This window comes from Asterias amurensis, chromosome 10, assembly GCF_032118995.1.
Source record: "Asterias amurensis chromosome 10, ASM3211899v1".
Taxonomy (NCBI): domain Eukaryota; kingdom Metazoa; phylum Echinodermata; class Asteroidea; order Forcipulatida; family Asteriidae; genus Asterias; species Asterias amurensis.
In genome coordinates this window covers 3,196,770-3,212,860 of record NC_092657.1, presented here as the reverse complement: position 1 = coordinate 3,212,860, position 16,091 = coordinate 3,196,770, and the positions used below count along the sequence as shown (strand labels likewise).

Below are 16,091 nucleotides of genomic sequence, written 5' to 3'. Positions count from 1 at the left end.
TTCTGAAGGTGATAGGGTGTTCTCTGTAATTGGCCCTGAACTGTAGATAGATTCAAGGCCAATTTTTTTCATATACCTATTTTTCTGTAGCTATGCCAGCTTTTTAGTGAATGTTTATCCTCGCTGTTTTTACATATTGATTGTTGATCAGATACTGCATTTAGTTACATTTTAACTGAAGGTTTTATAACTATGGATTTTAATGGTTGTTTTTTAGTTGTTAAGCGCCCAATAGCATGTTTCATGGATAGGCGCTATACATTGTCATTATTATTTATTATTATTAGTACATGTGTATCACCCTCATTTTCGCCTTTGCCCGATTATTTCTTTGATGTAATATATATATTATTGTAAACAATAGGAAAATAACCTGTTTTTCTCAACTGGCTTATTTTTACCCTCATTTCTCTTAATAAGTTGATGTAAAAATTGCAGAGGTATTTAATAACCCGCTCTCTCCGCAGTTTCTTCTTGCCCATTTGTATATCATCCTACCCCTTTGATCTTGTCATTCTTTAATTGTCCACTGTTAGTTGCATCTTCATGCATCTTGCTCTTAATCTCTAATCCTACCTTTAATCCTATGTTTCCCTAGCATTGTAATTCCCTAGCATGTCCCTACAACGCATTTACCACTTTTATGGTCCAGTAATCCATCATTTCATACTGACCATCCTTTTTTCCCTCACCACTTTACTTTTATTGGTTCTTAGCTACCCATTTGAACAGAATTTTTCTGTTTTTGTGTGGATACTTTCCCTAAATCCTTTGCTCCTCTTTTTGCTGTGGATACATTATTATTTTCCAAATAGAGTATATTTTTATAGTGTGTTTGCTTCCCTATGTGACTGGATTAACAGGCTTTCGAGCGACATTGTTTAATAATACTTTTGTTGATCCTGGCCATCACATTAGGGTTGTTTTATCATTTCCTGTGCCCTTATTGTTTTTCTTGCTTTGTATTTACTTTTGTACATGTGCTTATACTATCTATTTGACATTCTGTCTGCTTGTATTTGTAAAATGTTATTGGCCAAATAAAGAATAAGAATAAGAATATATGTATTTGTTTGTACTTGTTTGGGCCTGACGAAGGTCCAGTTTGGATTGAAAGCTAAGGCCACCTTCCCTACTAGTTTTATACAATATAAGTTATCACACAAGCGCGAGTGGAATACGGAAAAATATAGCGCTTCTGCGTCCCATATCCAACGAGGCCGTATTTATCTTCAAGCAAACTTTGCGCGTGACATAGAACACACAAGACGCATGGTAGTGATATTAGCCGTGCAATATAGCTTTTTATCACCACTCCATTCTGGGAATCTGATTGGAGGATTAGCGCGTACTTGAAGATAATATACTTTATATTTATTTCCACTTCACTGCCTATATGTTACACTTAGTTACCTGTTCATGTTTGCTTGTGTTGTCATTTAGCCTTTGAGAAAAACTCTGGCAGGGTCAAATTTTTAGGCCATTAACTTTTAAATAGTTAATGGCCTAAAAGTTTTTGCTTTGCGCTTCCTCCCAAACGTAGCTAAAGACCGCATTAGGAGCCACAAGAAAAACAATTTTATTAACATTTTAAATAAATAATGTTTTTGTTTTTATTTCTGCATTGATATTTATTTCTTGGCCCTTGGGCCACGATTTGTGGTTTTTAATTAAATAAAATATAAAAAATATGTATTTAATACAGTCACACCACACTTTTGTGGTTTAATAATAAATAAAATGTAAAAAATATATATTTAATACAGTCACACTACACTTTGGTTAAAGTTGCCAATCTTATTTTCTGTCATAATGACCTGTATTTCAATATAACTTTTTTTTTCTTTTAGGCCGTCAGTTTTCAGCGGAAGAACGAAAACAAAGTTGAAGAAAGAAAAGACAAAAACAAGGTGAGTATTGACACCCCTCTAGGATGTATGGAATGGTCCACTTTAGGACATCATGGCCTATGAGCTGACAATTGTGTACGATGGATTCAAACAATGGAAATATTATTTAAATAAGTCAGCATATGCTGACAACTGCTTTCACTGCAAAGTTTTTAAGTGACAGGGATTTTTGTTTGCTTAATCTTTATAATTGGGTTGTTTGCTGTGTCTTTATTTTAGGTCTTAATCATTTTATTGTAAGGCGCTTTTGATAATTTTTAATATGGAAAATGCGTGGTATAACTTTGATTATTATTACTATACTCTAACCGTTATTATTTTCTTTTTGATCTATTTTCTAGAAGCAAACCAATAGTGCCATCGGCCGCGCCACACTCAAGAAAAACCGGAGGAAACTCACAGCTGTATCCGTCAGCGAGGGGCTTAATCTCAAAGTAACGCATCATGATAACGGTTTGGCTATGCAGTACTCAACCTAATCCTTTTCAAAATGGTTGGATTTGGATTTGGATTTGGATTTGGATTACAAAGTGGTAATCCCCAAAGTCCCTTCAATCCGAGGTTCTTAATCTCAAAGTAACACATCATGATAACGGTTTGGCTATGCAGTACTCAACTTAATCCTTTTCAATATGGTTGGATTTGGATTTGGATTTGGATTTGGATTAAAAAGTGGTAATTCCCAAAGTCCCTTCAATCCGCGGTTCTTAGTCTCCAAGTAGGCGTCATGATAACGGTTTGGCTATGTAGTACTCAACCTAATCCCTTTCAAAATGAATAAAAAGTGGTAGTCTTCGAAACTCCTTCAATCCTTAGTTAATCTTTTTAATCCATATCTGTCTAACTACGGGATTTCCCTTGAAAATCCCTTCTATCTCCATTTAATCACTTAAAGAACCCGTATCTGCCAAACTTGTGCATTCCCTGTTGGGTTTTGATGGATTTCAGGTGGTAAATCCTTCAATCCAGAAGTAATCCTGTAAATCTATGTCTGCCAAACTACAGGATTTCGGTTGAAAATGCCTATCCTGCTGTCAAAAAAAGACTACCCGGTAATCTTATCTCCAGGTAGGACGAGTAACTCGTCTCAACCAAGGACTAGCCTTAAGTTTTAAATATTTCCTGAGTCGCTAGACTAGTCCTAAGTTAGGACTACCTTTAAAATTTACCCCTTGGATAAATTTGAAGCCGGGTTCTGACGACACAAAAATGAGCAAAACTCTTAAGCAACATGCAGCGACGGTCTTATAAAATGGCGTTCAGAAACTAAGGCGTTACTTTCTCCTTGGTATCTGAAACTAGACCGGGACGATTTGTTTTAGGAATTCCTGTTGCCTTGTTTTGTAATTCCTTCAGTTTTTACGTATGTTACGTGACTTTGTGATTTGTTATAACATGGAGGTATCTAGATTGTACTTAAATAGTCGTACAGCCGTAGCAAAGAAACATCCAGTAACAAGTGTGGCTTATGCTCAAACTTTCCTCTTTGGAGACTAACTAATATACATTGTACACACGTACAAGTACGCCCTCAAGTGGCAAAATTACCACATATTAACGGCTTGAATGCAAGACTATGCACAGTGGCATTCAAGCATCAGTCAATAGCAAAGAGAACTAAGTGTTTGACATTTCTGCATAATCTGCATTTCTGCATATGCTCAAACTTTCCTCTTTGGAGACTAACTAATATACATTGTACACACATACAAGTACGCCCTCAAGTGGCAAAATAATCACCTACTAACGGCTTGAATGCAAGACTATGCACAGTGGCATTCAAGCATCAGTCAATAGCAGGGATAACTAAGTGTTGGACATTTCTGCATAATGTAGGCACAATGTATCATATTGTATCCAAAATTGTAAAGATATAATATTACAAATGTCTGACTCTTGCAAAAAAAATTGTTATGGTATTAAGAAAAAGATTCTGAAAATCTGGCCGACATTTTTTCGTCTAAGATCACAGTTAAAACTTACATGGTCTAAAGATGTTGATGGTAGAAAACATCCCTTGAAATATGTACTAGTCATCAGAGACCCCATTTTACCACACTCGCCCTTTTCCCATATGAAAAGCAATTACATATGCAATCACACAGTACTACGAATTATAAAAATAGTACTGTTTCAAAAGTCAACTTCTAAATGCACTTGTATACTCCAATTATGATATTATATTAAAGCAAATAATAATTTTGTCCTTAGAAAAACAAATTGCTATAAATTCAGCGAGCATTTTAAGGAAATAAGATATTGGTGTCTTGAAAAGAAGGTTTTCTGAGCAACCAGTTTAAACATGTCATAATGAACACTTTTTTTTTTTGGTGGGGGTGCAAATTTGTTTTGAGTTTTTGATCTATGGGCTTGAGTCCCAATTTTTCTTAACCTAGTAAGCAATATTCCTCGCTAATAGGGAGACCTGTAAAATAACCCAGGGCTCAATTTCATAGAGCTGCTTAAGCAGATTGCTTAACAGTTTCCTGCTAAGCAAAACTGTGCAGGTTACCAGTTCAGTCAATGTTACATTGTACTTTGGCTGGTAACCTTATTTTAGTAAGCATAATGTTGATGTGCTAAGCTGTTTTCATGCTTAAAGACACTGGACACTATTGGTTATTGTGAAAGACCAGCCTTCTCATTTGGTGGATGTCAACATATGCACAAAACAACAAACCTGTAATAATTTGAACGAAGTTGCAAGACTATATTGGAAGAAAAAACGCCCTTGTCACACAAAGTTGTGTGCATTCAGATGCTTGATTTCGAGACCTCAAAGTCTAATTCTGAGGTCTCAAAATCAAATGCGTGGAAAAGTACTTCCTTCACTAAAACTACTTTACTTCAGAGGGAGCCGTTTCTCACAATGTTTTATACTATCAACAGCTCCCTATTACTCATTACCAAGTGAGGTTTAATGCTAATAATTATTTTGAGTGATTACCAATAGTGTCCACTGCCTTGGCAAATATGTGCAGCGTATACTAAACAAATTGTATATGTTACATGGCAGGTAACTTAAATCTGGTAAGCACAGTGTTGCTGTGCTAAGCAACTTTTTGCTGCCAAGCAGTTCTATGAATTTGAGCCCACATGAAACAAAATAACGCTAATATATTAAAATTATTTTGAAATTCCATCCATATTTCACTCAGTATTCTTCAACCGTGCAGTAAAAATTGATCTTCAATTTCAAAGACTGGATCAAGTCAGTGTTTTAATCACATCCATACATTTGTAAATTAGTATTCAAATATATTCAAATTTATTTAAATATATCCACAAGAATATTTATTAAAACTTTGTATTCACAAAATGGCTGCCCTGTCTATGAGAATTCACTTTAAATACTAAGTTATTTATTTTGTGACGTTGGTCCCGCTTTTAGGTTCTAACCGGAATTCAGACTTTTGAAAGACTGCTTAGTAAACGACAAATATGCTGTATTTTTCTTCAAATACAAGAAGACATGCTCTTTGATCTACTTCTCTAGCATACACTGTTGTGGGTTCGAATCCTGCCAAGCTAACTGCTGGTTTCACAATGACTAGAATAGATATTGTCGTCTATAGTGTCTGAATCACAATTTCTCGATTTCACAATTTATAATCATAGACGTTAAACAAATGTTTGTATGAGAGAGATTGGCTGTTGCCAGCTTGGTGTTTATATCCCCTTGTGGGAGTTTGCCGAGTTCTCTTGATCATCTAAACAAACAAAACATTGTCTATAATAGATGTCAAATTTGCATCGCGAAAATTAACATCTATTAAATCGTCCTGGTACTCGCTGCCAAAACATATAGGATTCGAACTGCCTCTAGCTACCGGGAAATCTCGGTAGTCTATAGTTGGTAACACACTGTTCTAGAATTGCAAGGGGAGTGGGTTCGAATCCCATCCGAGTAATATGCCTGTGGTATTTTTTTCACAGGACTTGGGGAAGTACTGAGTATACAGTGCTAACACACATCGGTGTATGGGTACAAAAATAAAATTAAAAACATTGTCTGTTTTTGGAGCAACTCTGTGAAACTGGACCTTGGTTTTTAGCAGAATGTCGCAACTAGTGTAAGATAGATAGATAACTAAATGCATATTAAAAATTAATACTGTAGTTAATTATATAGTTGCTGTGTGTATAAACTTACTAAAAAGGAAAGAATATCTAATGTATGTACATATAAAGCATTAATCTGGACATTTACAATGTATATAATGGAGTGTACATTTATCTAGTACTTTGAAAAAAACATCTACCAAAAAGTTATTTTCTGGGTTGTTTTGTGTGTGTATTTTTCAGCTTTCTTTGCTTTCATTATCTGAAGTGCTTTTATTTTATTTTTTTGTTTTCTTTTGTTTGTTTAAAGGGTCTATGTAACTTTTGTTGAACAAAAAACACAATGTCCACAGATTTACACCAAACTTACACAGTTTGAAGATAATGATAGTAGAAAGCTTCCCTGAAAATATTACGTGCTGAGGTGCTGTAGTTTGGGGGAAATGAGTAAAATAATGACATGAAAATAATTTTGGTCTCATGAGACGAAAATTATTTTAATCATTTACAAACGTATTTTCATGAATTGTTTTTACTAATTTTTCAAAAACTACAGCACCTCAGTAAGTAATATTTGAAGGGAAGCTTTCCACTACCATTATCTTCAAACCCTGTAAGTTTAATGTAAATATATGGACATTTTGAAAAGGTACCCAAATCCTTTAAAGGCACTGGACACGTTTTGGTAATTGTCAAAGACAAGTATTCTGGTGTATCCCAACATATGCATAAAATAACACATCTTTGGGCTCAATTGGTTATCGAAGTTGCAAGAAACAAATATTGTAAGAAAAAAAAAACACCCTTGTTGCCGAGTTTGTGTGCTTTCAGATAAACGCTCCAGGCTTGAAGTCTTTCTCAGATTCAAATAATTTAGTGAGAAACAACCTCTTTCTCATAAAACTACGTTACTCCAGAGGGAGTTGTTTCTTACAATGAGTAATAATATCCACAGCTCTCGGTTGCTCGAAACCAAGCAAGTTTAATTGCTGATATATCTTTTTTAGTTACCAAATGTGTCCAGCCCCTTGGATAAGTTAGCATGGGGGGGGGGGGGGCTATTGTTTGACATTATTGTACTACAAAATCTTTCTTTTATTTGTCATTTTTTACGTAAATGGTAATTAAAACTTGCAAACTTTCAAACAAACATAATAACGTGCATTTGTTTAGGTGCTTTCATACTTATCAATACTTTACACTGTTCGAATCCCACCCGAGTAATATGCCTGTGATATTTTGTTCACAGGACTCGGGAAAGTACGGAGTATACAGTGTTTACACACATCGATGTATGTAAAAACCAAAATTAATATTCTTTATCCCCGATGAAAATTTAGCATCTATTATATCGCTGCGGTACCCACTGCTAAAACATAGGATTCGAACTGCCTCTAGCTACCGGGCAATCTCGATGGTCTAGTTGGTATGACACTGCTCTAGAATTGCAAAGGTCGTGGATTCGAATCCCACCCGAGTAAGATGCCTGTGATGTTTTGTTCAAAGAACTCGGTAAAGTACTGAGTATACAGTGCTAGCATACATCGGTGTATATGGGTAACACAAAAATGATTATCTCCCTGATTCTTCTACAAAATCTTCCTGGTTATGGAAACATCTCCCTGGTTGCAAGATGCAAATATTGGCATCTCTGACACGCCCATCACACTTCAGTGATGAATGTGATTGGTCGAAACTTTGTGGGGGCGGGGCTTATTAAGTTATCTTTTTTGTTTTTTGAGAACTTTTGCATTTTCCCGTCCATTTTCGTTTAAAGTATTAAACAGGATTGGTATAAAGGATAACAACATTGATGCTTATTTTTGTCTGATTATGAAGTTCAAACTAGAACCTTTTTTTGTATGAAATATATGAAATGAAGTGATATTCAAGACGAGTGTATCTGACAACCTAAACAAAGAATCACTAGCTGATTTCTGTTTTTAAACCAAAATTTTGGACAATGTGTTTACAAGCTGAAAACTTGTGCTTGGTTGTTCACTGTTTTCTCCTGACTCGCAAAACGGATTAAGCCTACGCCAAAATGTGTACATGTATTTTATTTCATGTAGATGGTTAAAGCCACTGGACACTATTGGTAATTGTCAAAGACCAGTGTTCTCACTTGGTGTATCTCAACATATGCATAAAATAACAAACCTGTGCAAATTTGAGCTCGATTGGTCGTCGGAGTTGCGAGATAATAATGAAAGAAAAAAACACCCTTGTCACACACAGTTTAGTGCTTTCAGATGCTTGATTTCGAGACCTCAAATTCTAAATCTGAGGTCTCGAAATCAAATTCGTGGAAAATTACTTCTTTCTCGAAAACTATGCCAATTCAGAGGGAGGTGTTTCTCACAATGTTACATACTATCCACCTCTCCCCATTACTCGTATTCAAGAAAGGTTTATGCTAATAATTATTTTGAGTAATTACCAATAGTGCCCACTGCCTTTAATAACACAAAACATGAACATTGTCTGCAACTATCTTGTAAACTCAACCAATCCTGTTTAATACCGTTAAACATTTTACATGAATGACATTTTGTTTTTGATGTTTAAAATCATTGTTTGATCGGTTCTTTTTCATTTGCTGATCTCACTTTCAGTGTTCCTCCGATTTGAAATAATATATTCGTGCAAATAATATCATGTTTTGTTTGTTTACAGTTTATGAAAAACTGAATAAAAAATCCACAGTGAAAGATAACTAAATGCAGCTGTCGTTATGTCTCCTCTAATGGTTATTCCTAATTGAGTTCAAGGTCTACGTTTGATAGTGACTCATAAAATTGCTGGCACTTAAAGTCACCTGGAAGTGGTATTTTTTCAAAATAAAGCTTTTGTCACTAATATATGTGTTTTGATGAGTGGAATGTGAATAAACAGTTGACTAAGGTTTAAAAAAAATCAGTTCTTATGTTATTTACAAATTTAAGAGTAGACCCCGACCCGAGAGGGCGCTGTTCGTGACGTCAGTCGAGGCAGACTTTGCCTGTAATGCGTAGAGTAAACACAATTGCAAAGTACAAGTACGGAACAATTTTTGTTTTTTTTCCGGCAATGCCGAACAGGTGTATTGCTGCTGAATGCAGAAAAACACTTTTTGAAATGTACCAACTCACGACTTGGACGTACATGTACTTTGCACGTGTGTTTACTATACGCATTGCAGGCAAAGTCTGCCTTGATTGACGTCACAAAAGGGGTAGGCGGAGTCAGCCCCCAAACAACTTTATATATTTTTTAAACATATAAATCGTGACAAACAATTACTAAAAATATTGTTTTATTGTTCGTAAGCATATACTCCTATGTTTGAAAAAAGAAAAATTCTATTTCCAGGTGACTTTAAAGTCACCTGGATTTTTTTATTTTTTCAAACATAACAGTATTATTGAGTTACAATAAAACAATTTGTTTAGAAATTGTTTTTAACGATTCAAATATGTTTAAAAAATAGATAAGGTTGTTTGGGGGTGACTCCGCCTACCCCTTTTGTGACGTCAATCGAGGCAGACTTTGCCTTGATGCGTAGAGTAAACACACGTTAAAGTACATGCAATGTGTTTTCCAGCAATGCCGACCAAGTGTATTGCTGCTGGATGCAGCAAAACAACTAAAGACGGGTCAGTCTGTATGGCTGGTCAAACTCACAAGAGCAATAGTGCCTAGTGGTCCGGTCCGACGTCTTTTTCAGTACTGTGCAGCTCAAATTTTCACAGGTTTGTTATTTTATGCATAATTATGTTGAGATACACCAACTGTGAAGGCTAGTCTTTGACAATTACCAATAGTGCCCACTGCCTTTAAGTGTAGATTCTAAACGGTCTACATTTCGATCTACACTTTCAGCAATAGAGTGACGTCACAGAAAAAGTTTAAAATTATAAGTACAGCAGTTTTTGATATTATACAGCACTATGAGAATCATTCACGTTGAAGTAAATTGGTTATTTTTGGGGCGTGCAGTAACTGGACGAGAGTTCATGTCATATAAAGCAACATGCATGCCTTGATCATTGTGACAAACATATAACGACTTGTCCACAAGTCTAATTTCTAAACAACAAATAATTTCATATTAGGGACTTTCCCTTGATGAGAAAGGCGAACGGCCCATTCATCAGGCCACTGTGCTTAGTCTTCGATCAAGTCGCTCAGCGTGAGTAACATGATTGCATGCCTCAGACTTGCGTGCTGGGGGAAAATTATTACACATCATCAACGACATGACACGATCGAAAGGAAGTGGATAGAATTTAAATGTATTGTAAATTATTGATGCAGAGTACAATAATACAGTTAATGCTTTTGATAGTGACTTATTTTGTGCATTTTTGTTAAAGGCAGTGGACACTATTGGTAATTACTCAAAATAATTATTGGCATAAAATCTTTCTTGGTGACGAGTAATGGGGAGAGGTTGATGGTATAAAACATTGTGAGACACGGCTCCCTCTGAAGTGCCATAGTTTTCGAGAAAGAAGTAATTTTCCACGAATTTGATTTCGAGACCTCAGATTTAGAACTTGAGGTCTCGAAATCAACCAGCTAAACGCACACAACTTTGTGTGACAAGGGTTATTTTTCTTTCATTATTATCTCGCAACTTTGATGACCGATTGAGCTCAATTTTTCACAGGTTTGTTATTTTATGCATATGTTGAGATACACCAACTGTGAAGGCTAGTCTTTGACAATTACCAATAGTGTCCACTGCCTTTAAAGAAAGAGTCAAGGTTCTCGTTTTGTTGAAAAAAAAAAATTCACAAAGAGTAGCTGGATCAACGTTAGAAAATAATATGCAACAATGGGAAGCGAACAGTGGACGCATGGTGCGTGTAGGCTACACCGGGAAGGAAACGGGGCCCGTCTCGACACTGCGAAAAGCACCAGGACCAAATTTCATAGATCCGCTTTATATTGCTTAACAAGTCTGCAAAGCAGAACATTCATGAGCAGGATACAGTCACTAATTATATATGATGGTAGTTTTGCTGATGACCTCATTTTCGGTAAGCATATTGTTATTGTGCTAAGCTCCCTTTTTTTTTGCTTAAGTAGCTCTATGAAATTAATAGGTCCGGAACTAAATGCAATCGAACTTTTTTTTAATGGAATGTTTTATCGTAATGACTCACAGATCACACAATGGGCCTGCCAAAACCCCAACCCAAAGTTGCGTTGTCACAAATTGCACGGTGTCATGTCCAAATGATTATGAATTTCTGGTCTGCTTCCAACCGAGTGAGCAATCCTGGCGCATTTCGCAACAACCCAAAGTAATAAATTGACTGTGGCACGTACTAAATGACTAGTTCAATGGTATATCCTCGCACAACCAAACAAACAACTTCAACCACATTTTCCGTGGAACTGTTAGTGGCGGAGGATTCGCTTTACGGTCACAAAATTGTTATGGCTTTTCCGAGTGGGACGTAAAAATTAAAACAACCCACCAAACAGATTACGCTTCAGAACTGAACAAGAAGAAAAAAAACATTCTTGAGAGACTTGTTTAGACTTGCCATAATAAGGTCACGGAAAGTGCCAAGTGCTTAAACTGTTTGCTATTGGTAAACATTAGAGATAACAAGTTGACAACCAAACCATTTGAATAGTTGTGTTCACAACAACTACACGTATACAACGTAACAACTGCCACTGCAACGCAACTTGAGCAGACGGTCTAGTTTCCTGTGTGGGTGCATGGTGATCAATGTACTATCAAGACGAGGGACCAGTCTGTTTTACAGATAGCCTCAACTCCCGACACAGCGTAGCCTACTGTGTGATTTATATTGGTGAATTAGGTAATACATCAGCAGAAACAACTTCATCCGCCATCTTTGAAATCGACGGCAGATTATCGACTGTTTGGAGTTAATCCCAAAAGGTAAGCAAAGAATAATAAACAGTAGAGCGCAGCCGCAAAAGCCTAAACCTTCCTCCATATTTTATGCAGCGGATTCATAGAGTTATATAAGAACTAGAGGGCGCACGAATGATGCTTCGTGCACAAACGCCACGGGACTGCAAGATGACAAGCGCGTCATTCTGCACGCGCGTTGAATATAAAACAAAAATACTCGTTCACGCGATGCTGTTTGTTCAACTTACAAAATGGCCGCACAAACACACGCTGTGAGATGGCTGTTTTGCATAGAGTTATATATAAGAACTAGAGAGCGCACTTGCCTATATACGCGCCCCGGCATGCGCCCAGGCGGCCATTTTCTAAGTTGACAAAACAGCTATCTCACAGCGTGTGTTTGTGCGGCCATTTTGTAAGTTGAACAAACAGCATCGCGTGAGCGTTCAATAAAAAAAATTCAAACGTGTATTTCATATTCAACGCGCGTGCAGAATGACGAGCTTGTCATCTTGCGGTCCCGTTGCGTTTGTGCACGAAGCATCACTCGTGCGCCCTCTAGTTCTTATATATAACTCTATGCTGTTTTGTCAACTTAGAAAATGGCCGCCTGCGCGCATGCCGCGGCGCGTATATAGGCCAGTGCGCCCTCTAGTTCTTATATATAAATTTATAACACCCCTTACAAGTATTCTGCCTGCTCATTGGTTTAGAGCGCGTCACATGACATGTCTTAGTTTTGCTAGACGGCGGCCGTGTGATAGTGCGTCGGTTTGCCGTGCGCTAGTCCGAAGACTAGCACATGGCGTGCAGTACCCAGACGTCCGTTGCGTGACGAGGATGATAAATTAATAGTCTGTAACCATTTCGGGCACCATATGCCATTTCGGATTGCACGACACTACATGCAGCACAGTAAAAGTGTTTGCAATCTGTATTCGCGTCGTTTGTGGATTGTGGCATTCAGGTCTGTAACTTAATAATAATAGTACAATAGTTGGAAATGTTTGGGGTGTTATAAAACAAATATTTACTGTTTTTACTTGGCAATGGTTAGAACTATGACTCCCTTGGTGATCCCCGTAGCGTTCTATTTTCCCTCGGCTTCGCCTCGGGAAAATAGAACGCTCCGGGGATTACCTCGGGAGTCATAATTTTAACCATGGCACTCGAAGCAGTCAATATTTGTATACTATGAGCGAACTAAATCTTGTTAGAAAGTCATTACTTCACACGCATGCGTACTTGCTGTGGATGCCTAAAGTTTTAAAGTCGTAAGACATTATTTTAAAAATTACTCATGTGCTACCAAAGTGGTCCGGTAGCATGCACTGCGTTTGGTTGCCCCAAATGTGATCCCAAAAATGCGGAACATGTAGGGGAATGCAGAGCATCACAAAACAATAGTTTTCTGGCATGGCACGGGATTGGGGCTTGAGTCAAGTCTAGCACATGAGACAGGCGGTACGCGCCATAGCGCTGTGCGAGAAGCGCGTTCGAAGGGTAAAATGCTGGCTTTTAACTCCTGGAAGAGCGAGCGGTCGCCTCTTAAAAAATTATTAGCTTTCTTCCCCGTTCAAACTGTCAATAAACAAAGTCGAGGTTAGTGAGGATTTGTTTTACATCAATTCAGTGACACTTTGTGTATTATCTCTTGTTGTCGTAAAATAGGACTGAAAAGCCTTTGGATACAACTGCTGACTCAATGTTTAGATCATATTAGAGCGACAGAAGACTAAAGAGAAAGTTCTTCTTCTTCCAGTTTCTGCGCCAACAACACTGAAGACTGCGGCACGTTAATGAGCGCAAAAAGAGAGAGTTAAGGAACTAATCTGAAGGTGGAGCACGTGTAGAAAGAGTTTGAGTTTTGGGCCTATATGAAAGCTGACAATATGGCGGAGATGAATATGTGTGCAACTCCGACCTCAATAGAACAGTCACTTGGTGACCGTAATGTAGCCTCGGATGTGGAACATCAAACACCGGACGACAGTGCGGTGACCCAGAGCGTGTCCCAAGGAGAAAATCAACCGAGCGCCCCGCAGTGTGCCCCCGGAGATCGCTGTGATGCGACGGGGAAGGACGGGGTGGGTGTTGCTGTTGACGAAACATGTCTCTCGTTGACGGCAGTTGACGAGGCTTATCGAGCTGCAACTAGCGACTGCCGTCAAGACTACGAGAATCTCCTGCTCAAAATGGAGATACCAAATCTCGCAGAGTCTGATGACGTAACACTTTCGGACGATGATGCCGAGTTTACGGAAGCAGATGCGAGCACCAACAGCATCGTTTCCGGACATGACGTCACACCCGGTGAACGGGAACCAGACTGTGGTGATGATTCTACGGAAAGGGGTAGTGTGGAGCCTGGGGACGTGCCACTTCGGTATTACGATAACTACAGTCGGAGGCATTAAGACATTATTTGATTGGGAAAACCCTCACTAAACACGAAATATCGCATGTGGACGGGAGAAACGGTTTAGGATCTTTGATTACTGTTTGGGCGTTCAACTTCGGCTACACGACTATAGCCGTTGTTGCATGGACTGAGAACAATGTCGACGCTTACCGCCATAGCGTGCAGTCATATGATAAGGTTGCGGGTTTGAATCCTACCAAGTTAAACCACTGATTTCACTGGGAATAGAAGACGTATTGTTGTCTGTATTATAATAGCTACTGAATAACAATATTGCTTGATTTGTGCAATTTATATTACTGTACACGTTTGTTTTGTATTTAAAGGCAAAATGTAACCTCTTTTTTGTGGAAACCGTTCGATTGTGTGAGTGATAGTTGTTTACGTCAATATAAAGATAACCTACAAAAATTTCTTTTCAAAATGTGGTCACGTTTTTGAGATTCGCATAAAAATCCGGAGGGGTATCCACGCAGTTAGATTTATCCCTATGAATACACAGTGAGAAGCGTTACTCAGATTTTCAAATATTTTTACAAAAAGTGATATCTTTTTCCATAGCCGCAGTACTTCAAACTTAAATGTTTCTCAAAATGCATTTGACTATCCAAAGCTAACCTGTACTTTAACCAAGTAGGTTCTTAATGCCATTTATTTTCAGATTCATAACCAAACGTATACCTTTAATTTATTTTTATATGAAAGAGACTTGGCTGTTGCCAGTTTGATGTTTATATTCCATTGTGGAGTTTGCTGAGTTCCCTTGGCTGGGCTCTAATATAACAACAAAGATGGCGGATTATACAGAACAACAATATTGCATTGAGAAACGCTGAATGATTTAAGAACCCAATTATGTAAAAAAACGTTAAGAAGAGTAATTTTCAAAACATGAGGTTTACACCATTAATATAGAACATTATCATTACAAGAGAATTAATGAATTACTGAATATTATTATTAATAACCAGACAAGTTATGAATCCGAGAAGACCCCTGAAATAATAACGTTCATAATTTGTGCCGTATAATAACGGCTTTATAATTTTCTATAATAAAAACAGAGAAAGCTTAAAAATGAGTTTGGTTCATGATCGAGTTGTTAGTATGTTCATTATCGAGTTGTCTGTCTGTCTGGTTGTCTCGTTTTCTTGTCTTTATCTGGCTGTTTTTTACAAGCTTATATGCTAACCAAAACGGCCCGTACTCTATTTGTTTATTCATGTTTACTCTTTAAAGAAATGTTTTGCTTTTCTCCGTAAATACATGTAACTGTTGTTATTTTTTTATGAGAGTATGGAAATAAATGTATTTATGAATTGAATTGAATTGAAAATGTATTGAATTGAAAAGTTCGGATGAACCGCAAACTCTGGCAACTACCCCCCCCCCCCCCCCACCAATCTTATTGGCCCCAATTTCATTGAGCTTTCAGTATACGAAAGCAAGTTAGCTTAAATTATGCTTATAACCATACGGTATAACAGTTACGTTATTCTGGTGATCACACATGCTCTGTGCTTGGAAAACTTGTGTGTTTTGGGTGTATGTTTTTTGCCTGTGCAATATATTGGGCACTTATTTGGTTATGATATGCTTATTTGTAAAGTTTCCTTTGGTTTATGTACTATTATATTTATGCTTCAACAGTTTGCTATATGCTTCACTGATTTACGGAATGTTATTTGCTCAAACTTGATGTGGTGAAAATGATTGATGCCTTACACACGTGACCAGGGGGTTCTGAAGACGCTGCCTCGGAACAATATTAAACTACATTATACTTTTTACAAAAAGACGACCTAAGCCTAAAAGT

General features: G+C 37.4%; 2 protein-coding genes across 2 annotated transcripts in view; both read left to right on the top strand.

Annotated features, from left to right (window-relative positions):
* Positions 1–8,693, top strand: part of LOC139942820 (kinesin-II 95 kDa subunit-like) — a 39,685-nt gene extending 30,992 nt beyond the window's left edge. Inside the window, exons 19-20 of the mRNA XM_071939597.1 lie at positions 1,851–1,910; positions 2,252–8,693. Coding sequence (XP_071795698.1) covers positions 1,851–1,910; positions 2,252–2,348 — 157 coding nt within the window. The 3' untranslated portion in view covers positions 2,349–8,693. The remainder of the gene's footprint in view (positions 1–1,850; positions 1,911–2,251) is intronic.
* Positions 8,694–11,347: 2,654 nt separating this feature from the next.
* Positions 11,348–15,599, top strand: LOC139943353 (uncharacterized). The gene is made up of 2 exons (XM_071940183.1): positions 11,348–11,877; positions 13,525–15,599. The coding sequence occupies exon 2, from the start codon at positions 13,731–13,733 to the stop codon at positions 14,268–14,270; it is 540 nt and encodes a 179-aa protein (XP_071796284.1). The 5' UTR covers positions 11,348–11,877; positions 13,525–13,730; the 3' UTR covers positions 14,271–15,599.
* Positions 15,600–16,091: the final 492 nt, after the last annotated feature.